The sequence below is a fragment of the Eucalyptus grandis genome, chromosome 9 (assembly GCF_016545825.1).
Source record: "Eucalyptus grandis isolate ANBG69807.140 chromosome 9, ASM1654582v1, whole genome shotgun sequence".
Lineage (NCBI taxonomy): Eukaryota > Viridiplantae > Streptophyta > Magnoliopsida > Myrtales > Myrtaceae > Eucalyptus > Eucalyptus grandis.
The window spans coordinates 43,419,143-43,446,381 of NC_052620.1; the positions used below are offsets into that span (position 1 = coordinate 43,419,143).

The following is a 27,239-nucleotide window of genomic DNA, read 5'->3' on the forward strand; positions in this document are numbered from 1 at the left end:
GCTTAGTCTACAGACACGGTCAAGTGAATTGGATGGAATTTTACTTGTTCCAAGTATTTTCATGCATGATGCAAAAATTGAGTTCTTTGTTTTGGGTTCCGACTGTGCATCCGCCAAACTTATAGGGGCATCGCATCCTAAAGGTTGGATCCTGCCTATTGGTGGCGCCATCGCATCCTAAGTCACATGAAGGAAACGTCGCGAACCAGTGTCAATTGTCCAACCTTCATTGATTGGGAAGGAACGTAAGGAGCACGATGCAAGGTCCACAGACTTGGATGAGAGCCTTTCTAGTGATGTGATCTCAGCGCAAGAAAAATATGATGCCATGTTCAATCAAACTAAATTATCGCAAGCCCAGGTGGCCTCCCATCTGCGAAAATTCTGATTCAGATGGCATGATGACAGCACGTCAGCATCAATCAGTCATATCCTGCCTGCAAGCTCTACAGTCCCGACGTAACACTCCGATGGGAGAAAATGAACCGTGGAATAAGAACAGAGAGAGAGAGCAATAGAGAGGCAAGGCGAGAGCACAGTTACTCGAGTCACATCATGGGGTTTCTGTCCACTCCTTTTACCTTTGATGATTCAATTTCACGAGACTCCGTGAATGTTCAAGCTAAATGAGTAAGGTTGAATTTAACAAAATATTCCCCGATGGCAGAGAAAAATACAAGATGGCTTTGAGAAGGAGACCAAGGTCAGAGAAAAGAGGTAGAGAAAATATCATATTATGGCTCTAGAACCTTTTTCCATACGGCATAATGTCTCGGAGAGCTTATGCTTTCTGGTAATGTCAAGAGTGATGATGAGGAATGGGGTCCCCTTCGTCCTTTTGAAAATGTCTTACATGCAAAAGAGGAATCACCATATTTTCACTATGATGACCTCCACCACTTCACGACATTGATTATGTGTGCTTGTATAGATTCAGTCTTTCGTCTGCCAAAATCGCAGCACATGTGCCTATTGCTTTCGGCTCCAGCTGCTTACATCTCGTTTCTTTGATTTTTAGTTCTTTTCTTAGTTTTTTTTTCTTTTCATTTTGGTGTATTGGACCAGGCAGGCTTTATGTCTTTACCAGACATTGTGATTGCCTTGTTGACGAAAGTCCTTAATTCATGGCACTTCCGAATGGTCTCTCTCTCTCTCTCTCTCTCTCTCTCATATCTTTTTCAGCTTTCATGCAAGTCACTATAGTATAGCCTTTACCCCAGGACCTTATTCTATATCAAGAATATTCTTTTCTTGATGGTAACTCTCCTTTTCTTGCATGACAAATCGAGATTTCGTTCCAGCTTCAATTTATTGGAAAGTAAGAAAATTTTGATTTAAGATAATACAGATAGCACCAGTGTTAGTCACAAAAGCAAATACATGCATATCGGAATCTCTTTTGTCATGGCAACTAGTAGGTTTCTTTCTTTTCTTCAATTATAATGTATCTAATCAAACTTTCAAATCAATCTAAATTTTGGGGAAATAACTACGCAAAGTCACTATGACAAAGTATAAATTATCTTTGGCAAAACACTTGGAACTTACTTTATCTTACTATTGAAGGAAAATGAAAGTAGTCCCTCTTGGTCAATTTATTAGATGATTACACGTTAGAAACACTTTGACAGTAATTGTAGGAAGGTTGATTAACTGCATTTTCATGATATTCTCCTTTTGGCAAACCAAAATTCAGTTTTCAGATATCGATGCAAGAAGTAGTTCGTGTCTCGTGTTATCTTATGAATAATCAGTACATTTTCTATTTTATTGTCTATCCTGAGAATTCTATACCATACTCTTGTAAGGGGACTTGGTCCAAAGTCATTGCCTAGAATGTTCTTCTCCCATATTATAAATGTCCAAACTATCATCTGACCAGAAATGTCTCTGATTTTTCATGTTCATGGCTCTAAAATTACCTTTTCTTTTCTGCACATAAATAAGCCCATTGTGGAGCAGATTTTGCTCTCTTTCTTTTCAGGTTATGCTCCGTCTTAGCAGCTTTTCTCTTTCTCTTTTTCTTTCTTTCTTTATTTGGTAGGGAATAATCATGGAGCTGTGGTTGGACATTTCTACCTTACATTATTACCATAAAGTGGGTATGTTGGATATAGATTTCATTGCACATTATTGCCATCATGCAGTCATTTAAGCCAAGAAGTTAACCTCTAATTAAGCTTATCCACAAAAGCCATGTGTATTTCAACTCTATAATCATGTCAAAGGGTGTTTAATGAGTGTGATTAGGAAATCTAAAACAATCTCACCCTCCCAACCAAGAGAAATTTGGATAAGTGGCTTGGTGACTTGATGTAAGAGTTGGGACCTTGGAGCATTTTCTGAAACCAGAAGAACCAGAGACACTGCTCAAGAAGCACTGCTTTTGGACTCCCCAGACAGGAAGGCCCATTCCTTGTCCACTTGTTTTGAGTCTCCAACCCAGACAAGGTATAGTATCCATTAAGTTAAGCATCAAAGAACATGCAACATCACAACATAACAGAGGAAGAAAAGGGAAAGTACTATTACTTAACTTTGTCTTTACTTTTTCTACTTGGGTATAAAGGTAGCTTAAAAGATTGCGCTCTAGACATCGCCGTTCAGAAGTCGTGTCTTGGTTTTGGATGGTTTCATAGAAGCTCAAGCTTTTCGGACCAGAAGCCTAGTAAGGATGCTCCTACTTCCCAATCATTTTCAGGATCCAGACTGGATCTTTTAAGGCCACATCCAGACAAGGTTAGTTGATACATGTATATCATCGTAGGTCATTACCAGACATTGGTGTTTTACTGATAGAGATACCGAGGACACAGCCGCTAAAACTGAGGTGAGCTATTTTTCCTCAATCTGGAATACTAGTCTATGAGTATCTACCTCAAAATGCATAAGTTTTGATGAAGTGCCGTCTGAGCGCACTTTTTGTGAAACCAGTCATTTAGTTCCAAACCTGGTGAAATACTCGTGGTAGCGGTGTTTGAAATGATGTGCTGTCAAATTTGGCTTTTCTTTTTAGTTCACTTCAAGTTTGGGTTGTCTTTCTGTTAAAGTAAATTCACTTCATATAAGGAAGTCATGTACTGAGTTTTGTCTTGCCTCATTAGCCACCCTTCTTCTTCCTGAACCACCTCAATAAGCGCAAGTCAATTAGCTTCGGCAATATAGGCCGTGTCTCTGTTAAATACTAAATCTAGGTTATTTGGGAAATCCATCTGAATTCCTTGTCAAAATATCCAGGCCGCATTTATGGAGATGGATCATCGTAGTCTTCTCCCGTATTCTTCTCCCTTCTTTTCGCTCTTTCAAGGTTCATTTACAGTTTACAGTTCAGCATTCTTCACTTTCTTTCATACCTTCCTAAGCGATTGTTTAATACGTTATCAATTCAAATAGCTTTTAGTAGAGAGCATGTGATAGTAGTTCGAATTTCAAAGAAATTTTTGAGTTCGCAGCATGCCTTCGCACTTGTGGGATGATCCGTGATATTGTTATCATGCTTAAATCTTTATGCAGGGATAAGAACTTAGCAGATAGAGTTTTCAGAGGATTCAGTAGATAGAGCTATCTGGACTTATCGAGAGATGAACACGATCATTGGAAACAATTAAAATCGCCTCTTATAGTCTGGAAAAAAAGACCTTCATAAACTGCCAAGAAAGAAGAATCGAGAAAAGCGAACTTTTCCTGGACAACCATGGATGGATTTGATTCTGAAAGACCAAAGCCATGGAACATATATACCAATTCAGATCCGAGCTCATCCCAAGCAACACTAGATAGGGAAACTCCATGGAAAAGCTTTGGAGCATCAATGAATGCCATATCTTTTGGATTTGTTGCCACAGCAATTTTGATATCCTTGTTCCTTATTATGGCTATCTTTGAACATCTGTTCAGACCCAGTCCCTCTTTCACTTCACCTGAACCCATGAACAACAGTTCTCTGGAAGCAGGAGAGACAGAGAAGCTTCGCAATCCGCAGCTAGTAAGTTTCACCTTCATTTTATCCATAAAATTCCCTTTCTATCGTCTTTTACAATCTATTGGACTAGCAAGACCTTTTTAAGATTCTTTACAGGGATCTTGTGAATTCACAGTTCGAGTTTCATCCTTTTGATGCCGAATTGGGAAAAGAGCTTCTCGTTGAACTCACTCTTAGAAGAATATTAATCACAAAAATCAGCCTTAGATACTTCATTTCTGCATTTAGCTTCTGTTTATTTTTCCCCATGTGGGCATTAGTTCATTCATACCCATTGTAGAGTCAGTCAAAAAGGGGAAGCTAACGCCACTCGCCTGGACAAGCTAACGTGGCCTCTGGGATAGACCCTTATTTGCTAAATATCGCTACCGGAAGAGAACCGTAAGAGGACGCGTAGAAGACTATGAGAAAAGAAACAAGACCTCATGTACCATGTTGAGCTTTCTAAAACTGATCAAGATTTTCATTTTGTAAAACAGGTGTCTACGCACTATGCTTCAGACATCCCGGTGCTAATGCCGGCGCAGCACTGTCCTACCTACATTGCTCAACCTGCTCCTCTCCCCTGTCCAAGAGAAGGATTTTATCGGCCTTATCATGAAGACAAATTTTCTCTTTCAGTACGTAGTTCCCGCAATGAGAGCCATCACTGAATCTGCTTGTATATCGATAGGGGCATGAGATCCTCATCTGTGAACCGCATCTCACTTTACAACACCCCTCGCAACAAAAAAGAAACGAGATAAATGAGTAGTTTAGGCTTATGGAGACGAATAGGAGCAGCGAGGGAAGTTCGGGTTCAGTTTTCATTCTACAATGTACGATATAATGCATCAATGAAAATGAGTGAAGAGCTTGATAAGATCTAAGAGATCCGTGACTTAAAAGCATGAATTCAGTATTGGAGAAGGGAAGCTTCCCCAGGTGAATTAGTCCATCTCTAAGTGACGACAAATGGAGCGCTACTACTCAACCTTGATCAAGTCTTAATTCTGCACCAAAATGTTGTTTGCTACTGTTCCGTGGCAGACAGAGTTATGGAAAAAATGGAAACAGATGTACCGAAACGCTGTGCATCTCACTTCACTTGAATGTCATACATTCACCGTGTAAATGAGCATTAACAACTCTTGCCGGAATAGTAGTACGTGGGATTGCCTGACCTAAAAAACAGAGAATGAAGTTCACGAAGAAAGAACTGAACTGAACTAGTGAGGAGATGGAAAGACGAGGCTGCAGGTTCTCATCTTCAACCTTCGCCAATCTCACTTGGGGTGTTCTCAGTATATGTAATAGAAAGCAGAAAAAGGAACAAGAATGGTTAGACCACATGAGTTGCGTTCTTGTGCCTTGATGATCCTAGAAGGAAGATGTGAGTTGTTAATGACAATAGCATCAGCTAGTAACAATAGTCCGGGGGATTACAAAAAAGTGGCCATACATTAATACCCCAGACAAAAAAAAAGCCTGCAGTATATTGAGATTCATGGAAATTCAGCTTTCTTCTTAATTATGTGAATTGCTTTTCGCTCTCTGCAGAAATGGACTTAAGAATTACTGCATCATCCTACGAAGCTGGGGTGTTACATGAATGCTGATTGGGAAAAGAAATTGCATGCCTTAGCTTTACGCATTTAGATAAAAAGATATTACTTGTAATGTACGAACAAGGACACAGCCCACCCAGCAGAGAAATTTCAAAGCCCAAAAACTTTTCTACGCGTAATTTACCTTCTGCTCTGCCTCAATTCAGCTATTTGCTTTGGCAGTTTAAATTTTCGGAGCGTGCTACAACTGCTGTTTGCACCACTTCAAGTGGATTCCATTGTCTGCTTAAGACTGGATGAGCACTGCTAGTGGTCCTCAAGTGTTTCTTCATCTGGTCTGCTTAAGACTGGATGAGAACTGCTAGTGGTCCTCGAGTATTTCTTCATCTGGTAATACGACAGTGAGCAATGAATACTTCACCCGGAGAGAGATCTTTCCCTTCTCAACCATGAGCCTCGCCCCAGAAACAACCCAATAGCCAGGAGACTCCTCTGGCCCTCTTGTCATCTCTGTAGTGTCAACCAGCTTTAGAAGCTTGGGTGCTTGAACAGGCACTGGCGGTCCACCAGGGTAAACAGCAGAGTTTATATTCACCTCTGCAGGCCTGGGTGGTGGTCTCTGAACTGTGGAGAAGTGATGACTTATTAATGTTGATATGAGTCCCGACTTGGCTGCTAATCCGGGAGATCCATCCCACTCTGGACGCTTAACTACAGCGGCACCCAACGTGGTGGCAAAGCGGAGTCGTAAGAAAAGAACGTTTTTCATCCCATAGTTCTCTACCTGCAATTGGGCACCAGTGACAATGGAAAGATCCTCATCAGACTCAACAGGTGCAGTGCAGACATGGGAGAAGTTCTTCCACTGGACTTTCTCATAGTACTTCCTATCATAAGATTCATGGGCGAAGTTGCCATTTGGATCATCCATGAGTTGGAATATTTTTGGAAGAGAGGAGAGGTGCTGCAAATGAATCGCTAGGCGGTCGCTTTTTTTACCTTCCAAATAAAGCCTTAGGCCAGTAACAGGCCTCTTACCCACATCAACCTATCATGCAACACAAGGAACAGAGTAAGCCAGAATATAGGTCATACTTATTATAAAATAATAATGCTCCTCCGAAGTTCTATATGAATCCACCAAAATTATTCTCAATATAGTACTGACAATAGCTCTAGGTTTCTCTATGGCTAAATGGGCCAACTGTGCAACATGAAACTCCTCCATGCTTTATCCCTTCAATCTAATTAAGAATATATGATGCATTCAAAAAGAAAAAGAAATAAGAAAAAGAAAAATCCTAATGATATATGACACAATGAGCCAGCATAATGAAAAGAAAATAAGTGAGAGATGACTAATAAAACTTTACCGGGGTGGTATTCACGTATAATTTGGGTCCCATCAAGCTGAAACGCAAAGAACTGGTGCTTTGTCGCTTGCGCTGGGGACCAAGAGGAAGCTCGCTGAACACTGGTGCCCACTGCCTGGGCAGCTGGAATTCCAAAAATTGGTGGAGCTCATCTATTGGGGGTTTATCTATAAAGTAGAGATAAAGGTGATGAGGTAGCTACATATTGATGGCACCAACACAAACTAAACAAATTCCTGTTCGAAATATCTCATGGAAGTTCAATAAAAAGCTTTACAATAGCTTTTCAATGTGTATTATTATTATTATTATTTATCTTTTTTTTAGTATCACTGAGGAATATCCATCATATGAGAATACAGTGACAGGTAACATTACAGCTAACAAAACAAAGAGGTGCCAATAACCAAATTAATACATGGACAAGGGGAAGAATGACTAACATCTCAAATACAAGTTAATTGCATGGCTCAAAAAGCCACTTCCTGCAACTCCACTGAGTAGTGAGGTAATGGGAATGAATGACATTGAGATGACATCAGGTTCCAACTGAACGGTGTTTAACCAATCATTATGAGACAGGTGTTTACTACCACTCCCTCCTCTCCTCTTGCAAATGGTTGCAATGTCCTGCATTTAGCAAACAGGGGACAACTTTCACAAAGCGTTTATAATGGATAACTCACCAGGAACTTTAGAAGATAAATTTAACTTGAACATCGAACAATACCTCCTTGGGCAGATAAGAACTTGATGAACTGGCATCTGCAAACCGTAGACGCTGCTCCCTGATATCAAACTGAAAAATAAATGGTTAAATAAGACAGCGATAGTTTTGGTATATCCATTTTGCAATGACTTTCTGAGAGTTGAATTCATCCCAAGATCAAGTAGCTAGAAATCAGAAGATAATTCTCTTCTATTTAAAACATGCAGCTCTTAATGCAATGATAATATCTTAGTAGATAAAACAAAAACTTCAGATAAGAGATGATTATATCGGGGACAAGCCTAAGATCCATCCAATAGAAAAATAACTAAGAAAGGCCTAAAGATCCAAATATGTGAACATTTTAAAAGTGCAATTCTCCATATCTAGCACTACAATTGGACACAGCTTATGTACTATTTTTGCAACTTCACGAACCTTATCATGCTGGTAAACTTGTTCAGAAGCCATATACTGTCCATTACCATCGAGAAATCTCTTATCAGCCATTTCCTTCAGCCTCTTCTGTACATCAGCAGGCTGAAGAGTTGATGAATGCTGCTGCTTCACAAATATCACATCCTTCCCTCCCATCTTTATGCCAACAATAATATGGGTCCCAAACATCTCGATGAACCTAGAAGCACATTTATATTGATTAAATGTTCAAGCTCTATGGAATCACCCATTATGCGCTGCACCTACTAAAGATAAACATCAGCCAACTTCCATTGTCATTGCATTTATCTTGTGAAAAAATCTTACCACTGAACAATAAGGATATACTAACTTAGTCAAACACCAGAGGTTGAGAGGTTTCACGTGACTAATCAAAGACTTCATTGGGCAAATTGACTTATTAAAGACTTGATGATATGCAAATAGAAGTTTATAACTTGAAAAGACACTAGCTGACAAAAATATGCAGAAAATGGGATTTTGGATCTACCAATTCAAAATCAGCATATAAAATAAAAATTGTCAGTATCAATATATAGTTCAAAAATACTATGCAGTAAAAATGGAAAAAAGTGCAAAAGAAGTCCTAAACCAGAATTCATGACAAGGAACAAATTTCACTATAACTCTGAAAGACGGACACAATCTCATGATAAGATTGCAGTCAAAATTATGAAAATAATGCAGTCCACCTTGCCAATGCAGCAGGTTCCCATGTCGTTGGGACAGCATTCTTGACATGATCACAGAGAACTATCTGAGATTTTTCTAACGCAACGGTATATAGAGTGATGAACACCCCATCAAAGGCAAGGGTCTTAGTGTTTGCCGCATCTTTCTGCCAACATCCCGAAAATTCAAACATTGCATTAAAGAGGCCTGAAGGTATTTTTCCAGTTAAAGACATGTCCTGATTGAATTGCTCGGACATCTGTAAGAGAAAAAAGAAATAGACAATTAAAAGTTGGAGATACATGGTACAAAGAGAAAAAAAGGGACAGAGCATGCACTGACAAGCATTAGACGCATTTTCTTATACATTAATCTTTTGGGGGGGATTTGAGTCTCAAAGTATGATGATTAGTAGCCCCTCAGCACCTCTATTTTGAAATGCTTCTACTTTACTAACCCCGATAAAAGAAAGAAAACTTTACAATGACACGCATATTAACTAACATTTATAGATTCTGTGGATAAGGAAAAGAAAATGAATGTGATGTTTAAAACATCAAGGAGGCAGTAACCACCAGTGGAACATATTTTGAAAGGATTATTGCATACATGCCAGAAGAATTCAAGAAAAATTAACAAAGAGAAATCCTAGATTAATCAGGTGCAGCAACCTCCTCTATGGCATTTGAAGAAACTTAATTACCTAAACCTAGTGTCCCCAAGAAGGGAAGAGATAAATTTCTAATTAAAATGCATGCAAATCACATATTACTAATACGAAAGTTCAGGATAAGATCAGTAACGTAGCAATGTCATTTACTCTGCAAACTCCACAAAAACCCAGATGCATACACCTAAAAAGGTGTGGCTACATGATCATGCACACGCTGAATGAGGAACAAGAGAAAAACTTCAGATTGGGAAAAAAAAAAAAAAAAAAAAACATTACTAAACACGGTCTATCTCACAGGAAGCAAACCTCCAAGTTTTAGTAGTTGAAAGAACAGTTACGACAGTGACAAAGATGAAGAAAATGGTCACTTAACATAAACTGAAAAGGGGCACGAGTAGAAGGAATAATGTCAAGAAGGTACAAATGACATCAAGCAACAACAAATACCTGTTGGAAAGAAAGTACGTCGGACCTGAAACGTGTACGCTCTCCTTTGTCACACTTAATCGATTTAGAGACGTTTGGGATGGAGAGCCCACCAGGCAGAACAATCTCACATCCATCGTCTTCATCTATTTGAATCAATCGCGAATCCTTCGGATTGCCCTTACAGTACTTGAGCCTCAGATCCACCGCTACATCATATCCACGTCCAATCGATCCAATGGCCACCTTAGCAGCTTCTGGACCTGGAAGCTTTAGAGCCATTGCTCAACGCCTCGGAATTCTCCAGAAGCGCATGTGGGAGGGTCTGAAAATAACCGGGGGAGAAAGAGGGGCCAAAAGAGGGTCACCAGCGGCGCAATTCAATCATATTTCCATCCGAAAGCCAGAAGCAAAGAGCGTAGCAGACGCAAAAGCTCCATAAAAATATAAGTTGAAAAAAAAATAAAAAATAAAAAAATTTGAAATTTTTAAGGGCATGGATCCCCTCAATTAAGGAAAGAAATCTGGAGATTTATCTCTCATGCAGTCAGTCAAAGCAAGCAAGAAAAGCGTGCCGGGATCCACGCAGGCAGGCAGGGTCAGTCACATTGTGCTGAAATCCGTGAAAGATCTAATGTGCAATAGTTCAGAGATGCGTCACTAGCCATTCAAGAACCATAAAGCACCCACAGATTGACGCCGAACCAGTAAACACAACTCGTGCGCCGGAGATGGAGAATCGTGTCGAAGACGACATTTTGCACCCAAAAACCAGATCTGAACAGTGTAAAGAGGCCGAAGGAATACCAAATTTTAGCTAAGGAGGAATCACGGGGCACATTGTTCCCGGTCGTGCGGATTGCGGCGGCCGCGGGAATCGATCAGCAGCAAGGCCCCAACTTCACTTGGGCGAGGAGAGGTGAGCTCGCATTGTCAGTGAGCACACCGCATTCGGCTCAAACCGCGCCTCTCTCGGGCTTGGATTGATCCAACGCACTGTAGCAGAAACCGCAATATTCGACTGTGCAGGTGCCGAACCATTAAAAAGAAGAAGAAGATTTTAAAAATAAAAAATAAAAACCCTAGCCAGCTGATAGAGATGACGAGCTTAGAGAGAGAATATTTTCTCGAGAGAGAGAGAGAGTGAGAGTGGGGAGTGTTGACGAAATTGGGAGAGTGATTTCGGTTTGACCACCCATAGAATATTTGGGGAGCGGGGAGAAGAGAGACGCACGCAACTCCAAATTGACAGCGACTTAAGTGAGCCGCGCGCCGCGCGCCAGACAGACAGCCAGGTCAAACCAGTCGTGATACGCTCACGGTAATCGCACGGCCCAACCCAATGTCCGTCTTGATCTTTCAGTATAGTTGTTGTTTTAGGATTTGATCGATGGCAGATGAGGTCGATTGAAGCTAATCCCTTTTCTTCTCAAAAAGAATCTTATAAGAAAAGTAATACATCACTCCAAATTTTTCAATTTCTCTTTTTAAATAATATATTTGAAAGGTTTGATTCCGTAGAATCTGATGCTTAAGATTAAATGTAGAATTACTGCCTTAATGATTAACTTCTTAGAGGAGCTAGACGCGGTATCTTGAGTGATGGATGGTGCATTTTGACCGAGTGCAGGGTGCTTGAACTATCCACGTGTTCAGAAACACCGCAAACATACGTTGTGGAGAGCAATACAAAGGGGTCAAAATCCAATGTCAACCCTTTGGAGATTTGTACTTTTAATACTTTCTATGTCCAGCACATGTGCCACCAATCGAAATATTCAACATGGTTTGTGGCTTTGTGCGCTGTCTAGGCGTGTGTTTTTGGCCACGCTACAAGGAGGAAGCATCGTCCTTCTATCCAAATGATTGCTAAGAACATAAGCAACTTTTAAAGGTTTTAGGTACTTTGGTCGTTTCTGCTGGTTGGCTCGATTCTTTTCAGGATTACAGACGATAGCAAGGTTGATGTGAAGAGTTTCAATGGGGCCATGAAGCACCCAGAAGGGGAACGCAAGCTTTTGAGTAAATTTTCGGCATTTGCCCACAATTTACCAAGCCTACTACCGGACGGCAGAATCAGGCATTTGGAAGAACATTGATGAGTTCATGCATCACGGCCGTGTCACGACCTGTACATGGAGGAACAATCCAATGCCTGACAGACAGCATTGCATTAGTGAACCTTAAAATAACCGAGGATCTACATGTTTTTCCAAGCTATGCACGTGTCTCTCACATGCCTTTCCTGGTCTTTGTTCGCCATAGTTCCTAGGGTTCCACACATGCCTGAATTTTCTAATATGTGTGCATCCATCCATCCTTTCCCACTGTCGAGGCCACATCGAACATCTTCTTGGTTTGGGATGAGGACCAGAATCCACATCTGTAGTACAAAAGAACCGACCGACCAAAGACTTGTTTACTCCAAAATCATTTGACCAAATCTACCAACTGAAGACCCGTTTTCACTTTCACACATTTCGAGCCGCGGCCTTCGACAATTTGTCATGGTGAAAGTGATCTCCTTTTGTCAGCACTTGAACGAGAACAAAAGAGATGGGCTCCTCAAATTTGACTCGGCTGTCATATGGTGGACTTCTCACCTCCCTCCACCGGCATTTCCACCACTACCTTGCAACTCCATGTCTCCATCTCCAGACCTACCCACGTTGCTCATCGTCCATCATTTTCATTTTTCTTTTATTTGTTTCCTGGCGTTTAGTCGCTCTCTTATGTCCACATCCCTCCATGGCCCCATTCTCTCAGAACCCTTTTGCCTCTTGTCATGTCCTTTCATTAGCTTAGCTGCTCCCATCTCAATCCGAGCTCCTCCGCCTTTCATCTCCGATCCATAGTTATCAATACTACATCCCTCAATAAGCGAGGATGAACAGCTACTCCAAGATGAAAGCTTTCGGAACCAACAAGTCGAGATCCGTGGACTTCTCAGAACTGTTGCCGTCATTTCCTGCTCCAACTCCAAAACCCATCGCGAAGGCAGGCGTCGAGGAAGCAAGGCCCGAAGACAGTTCTTTCTCAGAGAAAGAGAAGGATGACTACTCGGATGGAGAAAGATTCGGGGTGATACTCGGTAGAAGCAGCTCGGTCTCCACCGCTTCCGACAGATTCAGGTTCGACAGGCGGAAAAATGCTGGGATTGTGAAGAGAGTGTTCTCCATGAGAAGATCTTCTTCAGTCTCTGAGAGGTATTGTCGGATACATGCCCAATCCGTGACCTTGTCATCGCAGGCGGACGACGATGAAGGCAGCGAGGAGGTAATGGGATCTGCCAAGAAGAAGAAGAACACGGGAGTCAATATCTTCAGAGCCTGCAAGCGACTTCTGGGACTCTAAAGATTATTTATCTAAACGCCATGAATGTGCAACTTTTTTTCAAGTCCCTAGCGTGTATTAAGACTCGGACGCTCTTCGTCCTCCTACTTCAGCTGATGAGGCAGACCAGTGGTTTTGCTGCTTCAGTGTCTTGCTGCATCCCCAAGGCTGCATGCTCTAAGTCTACATTATCATCATCAACTGTTCTTTTCGGCAGTTACCAGTGTATTTCACTATTTTCACTTTGCAAAATAGAGAATTTACGAGGGTATTTTTCATTTTGCAAACCTTAAGGTTGAATCAAGTTTCTTCAAGGCATGGCATAAGATGTAGAGCACCATCCGTTTCTTTTCTTGTTTTGCCATTTGGCTTGTGCTCTCCATTCTTGTTACTTGTTCTTTCTTCAGAGAACCAACAGTCCCCAAGATAGAGCAGAACCATCTACTCAACGATCGATGATTTTCCATTTTAATTAAAATGGACACTGCGGAATAATGTGGACAAATGCTACATAGTCAAACTTCAGCAATTAAATGGCATCCCTTTAAAATTGAGTAGGCCTAAAAGACGAGACCAAGAAATTGCCGATGGCGGTATCAGTTGTTACATTCAAGCTTGTCAGCGCCACCGTTGGATCCCGTGTCTTCTCAACCATTAGATTTATAGCTCATCAATGTCGAATGCTGAATTTGAGAATGGGAAATCTACGGAGGTTTTACTCACAGCACCATAGACCCACCGAGAAGATGATCTAGCAAGACTTCCTCGACAGAATAGAATATCCTTGCGATGCCGTCCTTGGCAGAATTCTACGAGATAATGAAATGTCATTGGGCATGTTACCTAGGCAACTAGGATATTGCATGACACAAACCGGCTTCCTTATCAACTTTCTGCATGACTGAGAACAGGAGTAGCAATTCTTGACGAAAAAAACACAAACTCAATATGACACCGACACAACTTAACTAGAAACTAATAAGCAACTAATAGGAACTGACAAGCGTGCGCTCATTTTTTATGAAAAAATTATGTAATTATGTTGAGATATATATATATATATATATATATATATATATATATATATATATATATATATATATATTTACAACAACACACAACATGCAAACACAAATTACCAGCACTTAGCATCATGCTCCATCGTTAGGGATACTGCAGCAGTAGGACCATCCCAAAGCCCGCAACCACATAGGTCGCTGCAAGTTTTATGCTATGTACAGGGAAGCAATATCAAGCACAACCTGGATGGCTACATAACTCGCACATAGTGTATCTCACCCGAAATCTAGCAGCAGCCGACGCATTCACACGCAATCTGGCAAAAGTATACCAAACTCAATGAACAGATTCCAATAGCCGATCAAAGGAGGATTGCCAAAATTGGTTTCTATTGAAAGAACAGAAACAGGACAACAATAGAGTGGCAGATCGGTATCCGCATGATGTCTCCACCCCAAAATATGGACATTTCCAAGTATAAATCTAGTGTTGGGCCTAATCATCACACAAGTTCACTTTGATAACCATAGATAAAAACTCCATATCCTCTTCCTAAGACTGGGTGCTCTCTTGTATTACCAACATAGTGAGAACAGAGCAGGAACATATTCGCCAGTTAAGCCGATCTCCAAAGGCTCAATTCTCGTGAGATGATCAATCCTGATGATAGGCAGCCAAAAAATTCCTACCACAATCCTTGGCTCACTTGCTATCAGTGAAGTCGGCATCTATGACGTCTCCTTCTGGACCCTTGTTGTCCGATGAAGAATCGGTAGGTCCACCTGAGGGGCCACCAGCACCAGGTGCACCACCAGCACCAGGTGCACCACCTGCACCAGGAGCACCTGGTTGGTTGTAGAGGGACTGACCCAGCTGCATGACCTCCTGATTAAGAGCAGCCATGGCGTCCTTAATGCCTTGTGTTGAACCACCAGAGATTGCTTCCTTCAGCTCTCCAAGTTTAGCCTCCACCTTCTCCTTCACTGGTGCAGGAACCTTGTCTCCAAGCTCCTTCAACTGTTTCTCTGTCTGGTAGACAACAGAGTCCGCCTGGTTCTTTGTGTCTATGGCATCTCGCTTCTCCTTGTCCTCCTTGGCAAATTTCTCTGCTTCCTGAACCATCCTCTCAACCTGAATTGTCCAGTTAGAGATGATTAGTGTATTCCCAGGGAACACCCACCGCCCCAAAATACGAAATAAAGAAACAATTTATTCCTCTCGGCATTTATATGTCAGAAAATTCCTGAAGGAAATTCACCACTTTTAAGAAATCATACAGCCCTGACCAAATCAATTATTGAGAAAGATGTGTACCTCATCACTAGGCAAAGTGCTAGCACCCGTGATTGTGATGTCTTGCTTCTTTCCAGTGCCCTTATCCACAGCACTTACAGAGAGGATACCATTAGCATCAATATCGAATTTCACTTCAATCTGCGGAACACCACGTGGAGCAGGTGGGATGCCATCCAGTCGGAAACTGCCAAGGGATTTGTTGTCTCTCACAAACTCCCTCTCACCTTGAAGGACATTAATCTCAACACTCGTTTGACCGTCAGCAGCCGTTGAAAACACTTCTGATTTTGAGGTTGGCAAGGTTGTGTTCCTTGGGATGATCTTAGTCATAACACCACCGAGGGTTTCCAAACCCAGTGATAATGGTATCACATCTAAAAGCACAATATCACTCACGTCTCCAGCCAAGACACCAGCCTTAAAAAGGAAAAAAATGGCAGATATGAGAATACTCAGATATTGGGAAAAAACATAAAGCAAAGAGACCCCACCTCCTTCCATCGAAAAAGAGGCATGAACCAAAAAACAAAAAAAGCACCTGAACAGCTGCTCCCAAGGCAACAACTTCATCAGGGTTGACCGTAACATTGGGATCCTTCCCAGTCATCTTTTTCACAAGCGCTTGAACAGCTGGAATACGTGTTGAACCCCCAACAAGGATAACCTCATCTAAATCTTTAAAGGAGAGTTTTGCGTCCCTCAAAGAGGTTTCAACAGGGGTCCTAAGCCTACGGGATGCAACAGATCAATTAGATCACAAAGCTACAGGTAATCGACCTTTATTGTGGAGGCAACAACAAGCAAAATGAAATTACAATAGCAGCAAACGTTGCAAAGAAAAAAGATGTCTTTGCAAGAGACACAGTCATTGAGAAGTAGAAATAACAGCAGGCTTTCGTAAATTCACTGCAATGCTTTCAACGTAAAAGGAGATGGAAAAAAATTACCTGTCCAGCAAATCTGAACACAACTCCTCGAATTTAGCCCTTGTAAGTGTGGTTTCAATGTGCTTCGGACCATCTGCAGTGGCTGTAATGAAAGGCAAACTGTAGGAAACAGCAAGTGAGAAATAAAACCAAAGTTATGGGGAGAAGAGATAAAAAGGAACTGGAAGAAGGAAAGAAAGGGGAATGGGAATCGCAATCAAGTTACATCACCTAATATTAGCTTGTGTCAGAGATGAGAGTTCCATTTTAGCTTTCTCAGCCGTCTCAGTCAACCTCTGTAGAGCTTGTTTGTCCTTCAAGAGGTCTATGCCTTCATCTTTCTTGAAGCTGGCAGCAAGCCAATCAACAATCCTCTACACAGAAAACGAAATTTTCAGAACTCCCTCACGGGCCCTAAAAGTCAACGGAAACGGTGATGAGGGTAATGAAAGCGCACTCATTTGGACACCGAGACACCAACCTTGTCAAAGTCATCACCACCCAAATGCGTGTCTCCTGATGTTGAGAGCACTTCAAACACTCCATCACCAACCTCGAGCACTGATGCAAAAGAATAGATAGATAAATGAAAGATTAACAAATTTCAAATAGCAAATGCAAAATAATATGTGTAGTCTTGTTCTCACATCTTTTTGCACACATATTACGCCAGTCGCAGAAATTACATGATCCCAACAGTTAAGAAGGAAGTCATATTATATATCAGGAACATGTCAATGGTGCAAACAAGCGGAATTTAAGTTCTTCAAAGGCAGTAGTAGTACCTGAGACATCAAAAGTACCACCTCCAAGATCAAATACCAGGATCGTCTCATTGCTCTTCCTCTCAAATCCATAAGCCAAGGATGCAGCGGTAGGTTCATTGATTATGCGAAGAACTTCCAAGCCAGCAATACGACCGGCATCCTTAGTAGCTGTCCTCTGCGAATCATTGAAGTAAGCCGGAACAGTCACAACTGCTTTGGTCACCTTGTCATTCAAGAACTTGGACGCATCATCCACGAGCTTCCTCAGCACCTGCATTCAATAATATGAGGAGCGCCTCTTCCCACAGCAAAGTAGATTCACCATGAAACTAGTAAACACGCCACCAAAAGCAAATTCTGATTTCAGGCTATTCCGCATTTTAGTATCTCTTCGGTTTCCAAGTGGGATTGCACACGAATTGAAGGCAAAACATTTAGATTGTTATTGAGCTCACATCCCACAGACTGAGTCACAATACCCAAGTTAGTGCCTACATTTAACCCATAGCCACAAGCATGACTAAGCAATACAGATTCAAAAGGGCGAAGCATATGAAAAGGGATATGCGAAGTCATGTGATGACTGAGCTGAAATAAATCTGTTGCGCAGTTAAATCATACCAATCGTGGCAAAAATTGCACTTTTAAGATAGGCCCGCAATATCTCGAAACGATACCTGAGCTGAAATCTCCTCGGCAGCAAACTGCTTGCCAATGGCAGGGCATTCCAACTTGACATTCCCATTCTCATCCCTCACCACCCTGTAAGACACCTGCTTCGACTCCTCATCCACTTCGGACATCTTCCTCCCGATGAATCTCTTCACGGAGAAGAAGGTGTTCTCGGGATTGACGACGGCCTGCCGCTTGGCAATCTGCCCGACCAGCCTGTCGCCGTTCTTGGTGTAAGCGACGACGGAGGGGGTGGTCCTCTGGCCCTCGGCGTTGGTGACGATGGTGGGCTTCCCTCCCTCCATGGCGGCGACGGCGGAATTGGTGGTGCCCAGGTCGATGCCGACGACCTTCTCGCTGACGACCCTGACGGGACCCACATGGTGCCGCCGCCGGGAAGCGCCGCGGGAGCTCAATTTCAAGAAGGAAGCGGAGGTCCTGGAGCGGAGGGGTTGGCCGAAGAAGAGGGACTGGGAGGGCGGGCCTCCGGATTTGGGGGTCCTAGAGGCGGCGGAGGAGGCCCGGCCGGTGACGCCGAGAGAGTGGACCTGGGCGGCGCAAGAAGCCATTCTTGATGCACTGCCGGAGGACGCGGCGGCGATGGAACCGAGGGCGGGGAAGGCCTCCGCGCGCACCCACCAACACTTCTTCGCGTCTCTGGAGAAGTTGGGGAAGAAGCTTTCGAGCAGAAGATAAGGAAAGGAAGGGAGAGGACCGAGGGTTTATGAAAGGAGCAGAGGGTTAGGTGGTGCCACGTGTCCACCTTCTAGAACCGTCCGCCTTCCCCACCCCCCACCCCCGACCCGAGTGAGAATTGATGGGCTTTCCCCGAACAGAAGGCTTCCCTGGAGCCCGACCCGACAAGCCCATGGGCCTGAGGCTGGAGGTTGAGCTCTGAACGTTCATCCTCAAGTTGTTCGGGTCGGTCCATGGCAATGGGCCAGTGGCAATGCCATGCGAGAGTGAGCGATGTTAAGTCCTATCCAAATTTTATCCAGAACCCAAAACCTATTCACTATAATAGATTCCTTATTTTTTGAAACATATAATCTACCTTGCATATTTTGAAATCGAAAACCTACCCTATCATAAGATCTCGGGTTGGTTTCGAGTTCTACCGTATTATTGAACGATTGTAATAAGTCATCACTTTTAATGACTTTGACTCACTATTACAATTTATGAATCTCAACTTCTTTTTAGAAACATAAAGAATATGAAATGTCAACATAGTTAAAGTATCAATTATAGAATGGAAGTTTAAACTGGTATTTCCAAATAATACCATAGGATTACGAGAAAACATAGATAAAGAAAAATACAAAAACTTATTTCAGGTTCTGAGTTCTACCTACCTATAATTTAGAACTTAACCATCGAAATGGATTTACTAATTTTTGGAACCCATAACCTACGTAGCATGCCTTATAACTACGCTACAGTCCTGATGAGCAGTCACACTGCCAACTCCTTGAATAATTTGTAGAAATTGTGACTTTTAAATTTCAGTTTCTGTCCTAAAATCACCCTCACTTCTAATAGCATGGGAGCAGTTTTTTTTAGGTTCTTGCTTTTGTCTGTGCATGGGAACAGTTTTTTTCTTCTTTTAATTGTTTTTGTTTTGTCTGTGCATGGGAGCAGCTAGGAACGAGCATAGTTATATATTCACAACAGGTCATTTTCTCGCGACCACCCACTTAGGTACCCAACACCACCTATCTTACGGAGACGAAAAGCTGACTAAATGCCCCCCGAGTGAAGAAGACTTGCCACCCGAAAGGAAAAGGGTATCTCCTGTTTTTCAATCCCATATGATTACTCATTCAATATTTGCCCCTACTAGGCTACTCCCATCCTCTCCCAATCAGCTTCGAATTACCAAGTTTTTGGCATTATCTTTCTCCTGTTTTTAACGCTCTCTTCTAATGGCCGTTTGTGGCCATCACACAGTGCTAGATTATCTTTACTACTCCGTGCTCTCTCATCTTGCCCTTTATACACGGGTTCCATCCCCTTCACATGCCCATTCTCACAAGCTGTCTGCGCTCCTACTTCACACCCCACCAAGAAACACACCATCCCCGCCTCATCGCGCAGCTGAATCTTCCTTCATGTGCGCGAAATGCAAATGCCGCCACTTCTTGGGGCTCTGCCGCCGCCGCATCCTCATCATCACTATCGCCATAACAATCACAGTCACCGTAACCGTCAGCGCCACCCTCACCGCGCGAGAGATACTGCGCCCGCGCAAGCCCCGCCTCACCCTCCAAGACATCACCATTCCCACGCTCAATGTCTCCCTCGCCAGCGATAACCAAACCTATTTCCTGAACGCCACCTTCCAGGTCACCATCTCCTCTCGCAACCCGCATGGCAACCCCCGCTCCATCCTCTATCACGACCTTCACGTCCACATGTCTTACCACGACCAGCAGATCACGGCCGCAACGCTCCTGCCCCAGACCTATCAGGGTCGTGGAGGGGTCGATGTGTGGTCGCCTCTTGTGTCTGGGGTTTCCACGCCCATCGCTCCAGAAATCGGCCCCGCGTTGAACCGGGACAAGAGCAACGGATTTCTCAAGATGGAAGTGAAGCTCCAAGGACAAGTGAGGTGGAGGCCCGGGATCTTCACGTCCGGAAGCTTCATTTCAGTGGATTGCCCTGCATATATCAACACGGGGAGTGGAAACAAAGGAGTTCCGCTCTGGCTCGGCACAGTCAAGTATCAGCTGATGCAGAGCTGTAGTGTCAGCCTGTGAAAGGAAAGGACGAGCACAAGTTTTATGCCAATCGATACCCCTTATTAACCTCCATGTCTGAAATAGTTGGATGCCCACAGTGCACCTGTAACGCTACCTATCGTCATCTTCGTTGTCAATTTGCTTGCGCATAATAAACATTCATCTCTCGTGTTCATCTACCTATCACGACTACCGACAACACCTTTGAGATTCTCAAAGGACTTTATCGTCATATCTGGATTGTCTGCAACATTAAGCAGGACTTTATTTCGTCATGCCTCTCACACTCGTGATTAGTCACCAACTACACAGGCCTTTAATTCATTAAATATCTGGATAGTCCACAACATTAAACTTTATTCCACCAACAGTTACTATGGATGGAGCACATCGAAAAGTGATTCTGCAAAACCTTCTCGACCGAGGCCAAAAAAATTCCTCAGTTTGCCTTTAATAAATCTAAAACTAAACTCCTCATATTGGAATATGCCCGATGAGATTGCATCTGAGGCTCAACCACTTTTTTCTGTGAATTGATTCTTTGGAAGTGCTCTCCACCCAATGTCATGTCGGCAGAACCCTCCTGGCCAGTTGATGGTTTCAACTGCTTGGTAAGCTCTTTGACGTGCTTCTTCCAAATTCCTCCCCTTGGCAGTGACCCCAAGAGCACGGCCTCGACCAGCAACAAAATTGCCATCTGAGTCGAAAGTTGTTCCAGCATGGAGTATCTTGATAGATGGAGCAACAGCTTCTGCTGCTTCAAGATTCCGAATCACAGTTCCACTTACAGAGGCCACTGGATAGCCCTTACTTGCCATTACCACCACCATAGCAAATTCAGGCGCCCACTCAAGTGTTGCTCCTCTTAACTCTCCCTTACAAGCTGCCAGCAGCACTTGAGTCAGATCCGATTCCAAACGAGCCATCAATACCTACACATAAAAGAGGAATATAATGCAATAATGGATGGACAAGTGCAAAAAACACAAAAAGAAAGGGGAAACGGAAGGCACTTCAACATAACTAGCATAAGCACTGAGCAAGTGACCATATTATTTTGTCAAACAACTAATTCATCATAATGTCGTGTTGAATTATAGGAGGGATAACTGTGGGCTTGCGGGGCAGTACCATTGCTAGGAATGGTGGCCATATATAGGTTTAGGAAGGACTGAATTTGAAAAGCAAAAATTATCAAGCAAAACCTTGGGAGAAAAAAATCAGCTTAGTATTGATCTGCAGCTTCAGTACGCACCAAACAAAGGTTATTGTGCGGCACAACCAACTCCCCACCACGGGATTGGGGAAACCCGTTGACGAGGACAATTGAATTTGTAAAAGAAAAAAATAAATAAAACAAATAAACATTACAAGCAATGATGGGAAAAAATCAGACTACCTTTCAAAGTATGCATACTTGCACATGACAATAAGAGAATTCAGTAAAGTGCAACCATAGCCACTACTCAGCACTGAAACCAGGAATTATGTAAAACAAAGGATCTGGCTTGAGCTTAAAGTAAATGGAAAGATTAGCTGACCACACAAAATCAGCCAACATAATGCTTAATTATAAAGATGACCGTGCTTGTTTTAGGTGTATGCCTGACGATTAACAAACCTGACACTCCGGATCTCCAAAGCGCACATTGCACTCAATCATTTTAGGCAACCCAGACTTTTTCTCAATCATGAGTCCCGCATAGAGAACGCCAACAAACTTGCGACCTTCCGCTGCCATCCCTTTGACAATTGGGAGAATGATAGACTGCATGACAAAAGATTGCAGCTCGAGAGTTAAGATCGGCGCCGGAGAGTAAGCCCCCATCCCGCCAGTATTAGGCCCTGTATCGCCATCCCCAACTCGTTTATGGTCTTGAGAAGTTTCCATGGCTATGGCATTCTCTCCATCAACCAGGGCATGAAAAGAAGCTTCCTCTCCTTCAAGAAATTCCTCAACAATGACCTTGCAACCTGCAGAACCAAAAGCCCCCATAACCAGTATCAAGTCAATTGCTTCATATGCCTCCTCCAATGTCATGGCAACAATAGCTCCCTTTCCGTCAGCCAACCCATCTGCTTTTATGACAATTGGTGCCCCTTCCTCCTTGATGTATTTCTTTGCTGCAGACGGGTCAGTAAACGTTTTATACTGCATCCATAATTCAGAAACTTTGTTAGCTATTGGTCCTTTCCCTTCAAAATGCACAAGGAATGCAACAAAATATCTCAGCTAAGAACACAGCCAAAGCAGAAAGACGTCACTAATGAGAGCACACATGACCTCATCTGGTCCAATGCTTTAAGGCATATTAAAAATCAGCACATATCATCAGGCATAAACAAAGTGTGGCTGTCCTTAAACACTGAAAAATTATTTATGATTCTCAGCTATTGAAGTTTAGAGGAACAAACCGAGAGAAGTAGCTAATGTGCACATATCTTTAGATTTTCATGCTACATTGTAAGAAAACAAAAACAACCTTGGCTGTGGGAATGTTGTACTTGTCACACAAGCTTTTCATGAAATCCTTAGAACCTTCCAGTGCAGCAGCTTCTACTGTGGGGCCAAAGGTAAGGATTCCAGCCTTAACTAAATCATTCGTTAGACCAGCAACAAGAGGAGCCTCTGGTCCAACCACAACAAGTCCAACTCCCCACTTGCGGCAGAAAGAAATTACAGCTGGACTGTCAGCAATATTAAGGTCTGAGACACAAGTGGCATCTCCTGCTTTAGAAATGCCGGCATTTCCAGGTGCACAGAAGACTGCACCAGATGATGGAGATCGTCGCAGGGCACAGCAAAGTGCATGTTCCCTTGCTCCTCCACCAATGACCAGCACTACCACTCCCTCTTGAATAAAGAAAACAGGTAGAAGGAAACCAATGAGCAAAGAAACTGAGAGTAATTGCCTCTGAGAATATTATATGGTAAGGAAAAATAGAAAGAAGATGAAACGAAAGAAAACATGAATAAATGCTGACATAAATTTTGTCTCTTCTTAGATAAAAACATGGATAAATGCTGACATCTATTTTTCACTATTCTTAGACAACGCCAACATAAGCAGGCAACGGTTGGCTACGCTTCTTCTATGATAAGTGACATATACATTGTCAAGTTGGCGTGAGTAGAACCCATGTAAAATACGTAAAAATGATTTGATTTATTATCACGCCGCAGTCTACTACCTTGAACTCGAAAAAGAGCAGCCAAATTTACATAGAAAAGAAAGAAGCGGGTATCATCAAAGAAAAATGCCGAATTAAAGCATATGATAGTGAGCCACAAAATCAAGAGCAGCTTACAGTAAAAGTTCTTACCAGCAGCAGCACCCCCACGGGGGGATGAATCTGTGAACACTGAGGGCTCGGACGTCCCACTGGCACATGAGAAGATCAAAGAAGGCGAATATCGAACATTCTTGAGGCGTGAGTTTGAGTTCCATTTGATAGGTGCACCAACCTGATCCGAATTCCATGAACCAAAAAAGCGGCAAGAAAGTTTGAAACTTGAAAAGCCAGGGATGGGGGATCCCAATCCAATAGAGCCGTAGCTTCCGTGGAAAAGTTTCTGTGAAACTAAGAGGCTAGAGGCAGCGGTGGAAGCCATGCCCACTACCAATGCACCTGTGATCAGAGGAAAAACATAAGCTTTGCCAAACCCAAGTGGCAAGTGCCCCTGTGGCTAAATTCCCAAGTGAAGCAAACTGGCCGTGTCAACATTATAATCTCAACAGCTACTTGGTTTTCATACGCACCGATGAAGGTAGGTGAGATCTGAGTGAAAAAAAAGGTGATATCTTTCGTTATTATCGTTCCATAGACATATGGATGAAGGGTGAAGATTATATAGAGTTTTCAGCATCCAACAGCAAAGGTCTAAACTTTTTTAGTTTCATGGACAGATGACGGATTTTGGCCAGCAAAGGTCTAAACTTTGTCAGTTTCATGGACAGACGATCGGTTTTTGGGCGTTCTCGGTCCTCTTCTTTCTCATTTTTTTGCACCCTTTCACCACCTTCTCCCGTCCCTGGCTTAGAAAACTAGTGGGTACACAAAAGATTCCGCAAGCAAAAGACACAAGGAAACGAAGGAGGAGGGAGATGATGATGTCTCTTACAGGATCTCAAGCAAAAACACGCGCCCAAGAACAGGCTTTTTCTTTGCACTTCGATCGATCGAGAGAGAGATTACTTCTATAGCTTTTGACGAGAGAAGGCGTAAAGTTCTTGTTCGCGTCTTGAGAGACAGGGAGGGAGGCGCACCTTTGATTACGTTCAAATGTTCTGTGTAAAATCATACTTATAAAATTATATAAAAATGTTTTTAAATAATAATAATATTATTATTATATTAATAATTACAAAAATAATTCATCTTCCACGGCTATCGACTATCGAGGGTGCGAAATCCTAACACGTGCGCCAAATATATAAAAATAAAATGGTAAATTGATTACTGTTATTAAAATTAGAATATGCAAAGCAAAAAAAAATATATATATATATATATATAAAGCAATTTCGACCGAAAAAAAAAAATATGCACAGCATTGGTAAATTAGGAATAGTATCTAGCTGATCGCGAATTGATTAGAAAATTAAATTAAAATCAATGGACTATTTTTATTTATTTTTTTGTAAAGGTAAGATATGTATAGAGTTTGTCGAAAATATACAAGGAATGAAGCCCGACACCTACAAGAGGCAAACACTCAAGAAGACAATAAAGTCAAAAAAAGTGTAAGAGTGCCATGGTTCCAAAAAAGACCGAAAGATAAAGCTATAAACAAAAGAAACTAAAAGGCTAACAACTCGAACAAAGGGAACCTCCATTAATCAAAGATAGATGGATGAATATCCCAGCTCTGTTGTAGTCTTCCATTCTTAGGAGTGTCCGAAACATGCTTTTAGGTTGTAGCCTTGTCTTTTATAGCCTTCTGTAGGTGCATCTTCATCGCCAAGAAGAAGAGGATCTGATTACGCAATAGGATATTATTTCGCTCTTTCCAAATGATATAGCAAAGAGCTCCAAAGCCAAACTGGGCCAACAACTGATGAAAGCTACCAGTAGCCCAATTAAGATTCTCCATCCAAGATTTATTTTGCCAAGCGAAATTGAATTTAGTCGCCCAAAATGAAGCAAGACTACCAGTAATGCGGCAACCAAAAAACATATGATTTATGGAGTCTGATTGGCAAAAAATCGATGGACTATTTTGAACCATTAAACTAATTAATATAAGGGCCATCTAAAAAATGCTCCTTCAATCGGGGCCTTTTTTAGGCCCCATTTGATTGGTAAAAATTATTTTGAGAAAATGCAAATACTTCTAGGCCAAAAGAGTTTTCTGAAATGTTATGGTATTTGGCAAATTTTAACTTTGGAAAATAATTTTGGCTTAAATATCATTTGGTAAAACTTCTGTTTGCAAAGAGTTTTTATTTTTTTTTAAGTCAAAATTAAATCGAGGGGAGCTGAACCGTAGATAGCCTCGCCTAAGGTCACGTGACCCTAGGCGACGCAACCCTAAGGCAATTGTCATCGAGGACATACGACCCCTTAGGTGACCCAATCGTTAGCATCCAATAGTAGAAAATGAATAGTGAACGTAAACTTGCATTTCTAAAATGCTGAAAACCCCTATATGTTTTAAACTTTCAGCCTTCTCAATTGGGATCCAATATACACTTGCAAAACATTTTATATTTTTCCCAAAGCCTCTTAGGAAAGCTGAATCAAACAGGGCCTCAAATAAAAATATGACATGCAAAGTGTGGAGTTACTCAAGTTGGGTTCAGATGGGACTCAAAGTCGAAGTGGGCGTGTAGCACTTGGAAAAGCAAATCCATCTCAAACATGATGTTTAAAGTGACATGATGTGTTGCCTGGAAGTAGCTTCGTGTTTTCTAGCAATATCATTTTCTATAAGATCCATCTTCATGTTTCGTATGGGCCAAGAGATAAGAAGATTAGAATGAGGCTTGGTGCTGCATTTTGGTTCCTCTTTCAGCAGATTTAACTCTGCTTTGTATACTGGATCAATAAAACTGCCCAGCCAAAAAAAAAAAAAACCAGAAAAGAGATTTCTTTTTAGCTCTTTTATTTTTGTACTCTTTTTCTTTTCTGTGTTCGGATGATCTGACCCTCTAAAGCAGTAAAAAAGCAAGAAGCAAAAGGAGAAGGTAACTTCTCCATTCGCCCTCTCGCTTTCTTCTTCACGAAGCAATCCAATCTGCATCCTTATTTGCATCCTTTTTTCTTTGTGTGGATAGATTTCTGTGATACTGAGTGAATGAGTATTCTTAGTAGAATGCTTATGGCATCGATGTCCAAATTTACTTCTCTATTTCATTTGAACTAACAATTTTGTTCACAGTTGTGTTCTTCTTCTTTTTCGTCTTTACTACCCAATTACAATGACATTTTCAATACTGATAATGTTTTTAAATTTCCATTTGAAAATACGAGAAAGGTATGAAAATTAGTATATAATTGTTGTAGAATTCAATATGAATTGTTTTATATATATATATATATATATATATATATATATATTATTCGGTAGGATATGTTTCGGGAAGGAGATATAATAGCTAAAGCTTAGAGTGCAGAAATCGCTTGTCTTCAAAGGGAAGGA

The 27,239-nt window shown here is 41.9% G+C and overlaps 4 protein-coding genes and 1 long non-coding RNA gene across 8 annotated transcripts; 2 read left to right on the top strand and 3 right to left on the bottom strand.

The window, feature by feature from the left end:
* Window positions 1-2,255: 2,255 nt before the first annotated feature.
* Window positions 2,256-4,844, top strand: LOC104420004. 3 transcript variants are annotated; one of them, XR_005546471.1, is made up of 6 exons: window positions 2,256-2,451; window positions 2,570-2,668; window positions 2,768-2,830; window positions 3,238-3,307; window positions 3,514-3,985; window positions 4,462-4,844. It is a non-coding gene; the product is annotated as an uncharacterized LOC104420004 (long non-coding RNA). The 3 variants fall into 3 exon arrangements; XR_005546470.1 differs by lacking the exon at window positions 3,238-3,307; XR_005546472.1 differs by lacking the exons at window positions 2,768-2,830; window positions 3,238-3,307 and having other exon boundaries at window positions 2,570-2,739.
* Window positions 4,845-5,041: 197 nt separating this feature from the next.
* On the bottom strand, window positions 5,042-11,049 carry LOC104420005 (MACPF domain-containing protein At4g24290). Of its 2 annotated transcripts, XM_010031878.3 has the most exons (8): window positions 10,649-11,049; window positions 9,863-10,166; window positions 8,763-9,001; window positions 8,050-8,248; window positions 7,633-7,701; window positions 7,346-7,532; window positions 6,903-7,069; window positions 5,042-6,577 (listed from the first exon to the last, which is right to left on the bottom strand). In XM_010031878.3, exons 2-8 carry the CDS (start codon window positions 10,121-10,123, stop codon window positions 5,891-5,893), a joined length of 1,809 nt encoding a protein of 602 aa, XP_010030180.2. In that variant the 5' UTR covers window positions 10,124-10,166; window positions 10,649-11,049; the 3' UTR covers window positions 5,042-5,890. The 2 variants fall into 2 exon arrangements, with proteins under 2 accessions (XP_010030180.2, XP_039157594.1); XM_039301660.1 differs by lacking the exon at window positions 10,649-11,049 and having other exon boundaries at window positions 9,888-10,021.
* Window positions 11,050-14,530: 3,481 nt separating this feature from the next.
* On the bottom strand, window positions 14,531-18,553 carry LOC104420006 (stromal 70 kDa heat shock-related protein, chloroplastic). The gene is made up of 8 exons (XM_010031880.3): window positions 17,861-18,553; window positions 17,202-17,454; window positions 16,898-16,977; window positions 16,648-16,790; window positions 16,438-16,536; window positions 16,029-16,218; window positions 15,509-15,907; window positions 14,531-15,325 (listed from the first exon to the last, which is right to left on the bottom strand). Exons 1-8 carry the CDS (start codon window positions 18,422-18,424, stop codon window positions 14,897-14,899), a joined length of 2,157 nt encoding a protein of 718 aa, XP_010030182.1. The 5' UTR covers window positions 18,425-18,553; the 3' UTR covers window positions 14,531-14,896.
* Window positions 18,554-19,775: 1,222 nt separating this feature from the next.
* On the top strand, window positions 19,776-20,787 carry LOC104420870 (NDR1/HIN1-like protein 1). The gene has a single exon (XM_010032641.3). The coding sequence runs from the start codon at window positions 19,781-19,783 to the stop codon at window positions 20,612-20,614; it is 834 nt and encodes a 277-aa protein (XP_010030943.1). The 5' UTR covers window positions 19,776-19,780; the 3' UTR covers window positions 20,615-20,787.
* Window positions 20,788-21,006: 219 nt separating this feature from the next.
* LOC104420871 (phosphoribosylamine--glycine ligase) lies at window positions 21,007-24,209 on the bottom strand. The gene is made up of 4 exons (XM_010032642.3): window positions 23,921-24,209; window positions 23,080-23,450; window positions 22,218-22,748; window positions 21,007-21,528 (listed from the first exon to the last, which is right to left on the bottom strand). Exons 1-4 carry the CDS (start codon window positions 24,207-24,209, stop codon window positions 21,109-21,111), a joined length of 1,611 nt encoding a protein of 536 aa, XP_010030944.1. The 3' UTR covers window positions 21,007-21,108.
* Between the last annotated feature and the right edge of the window lie 3,030 nt (window positions 24,210-27,239).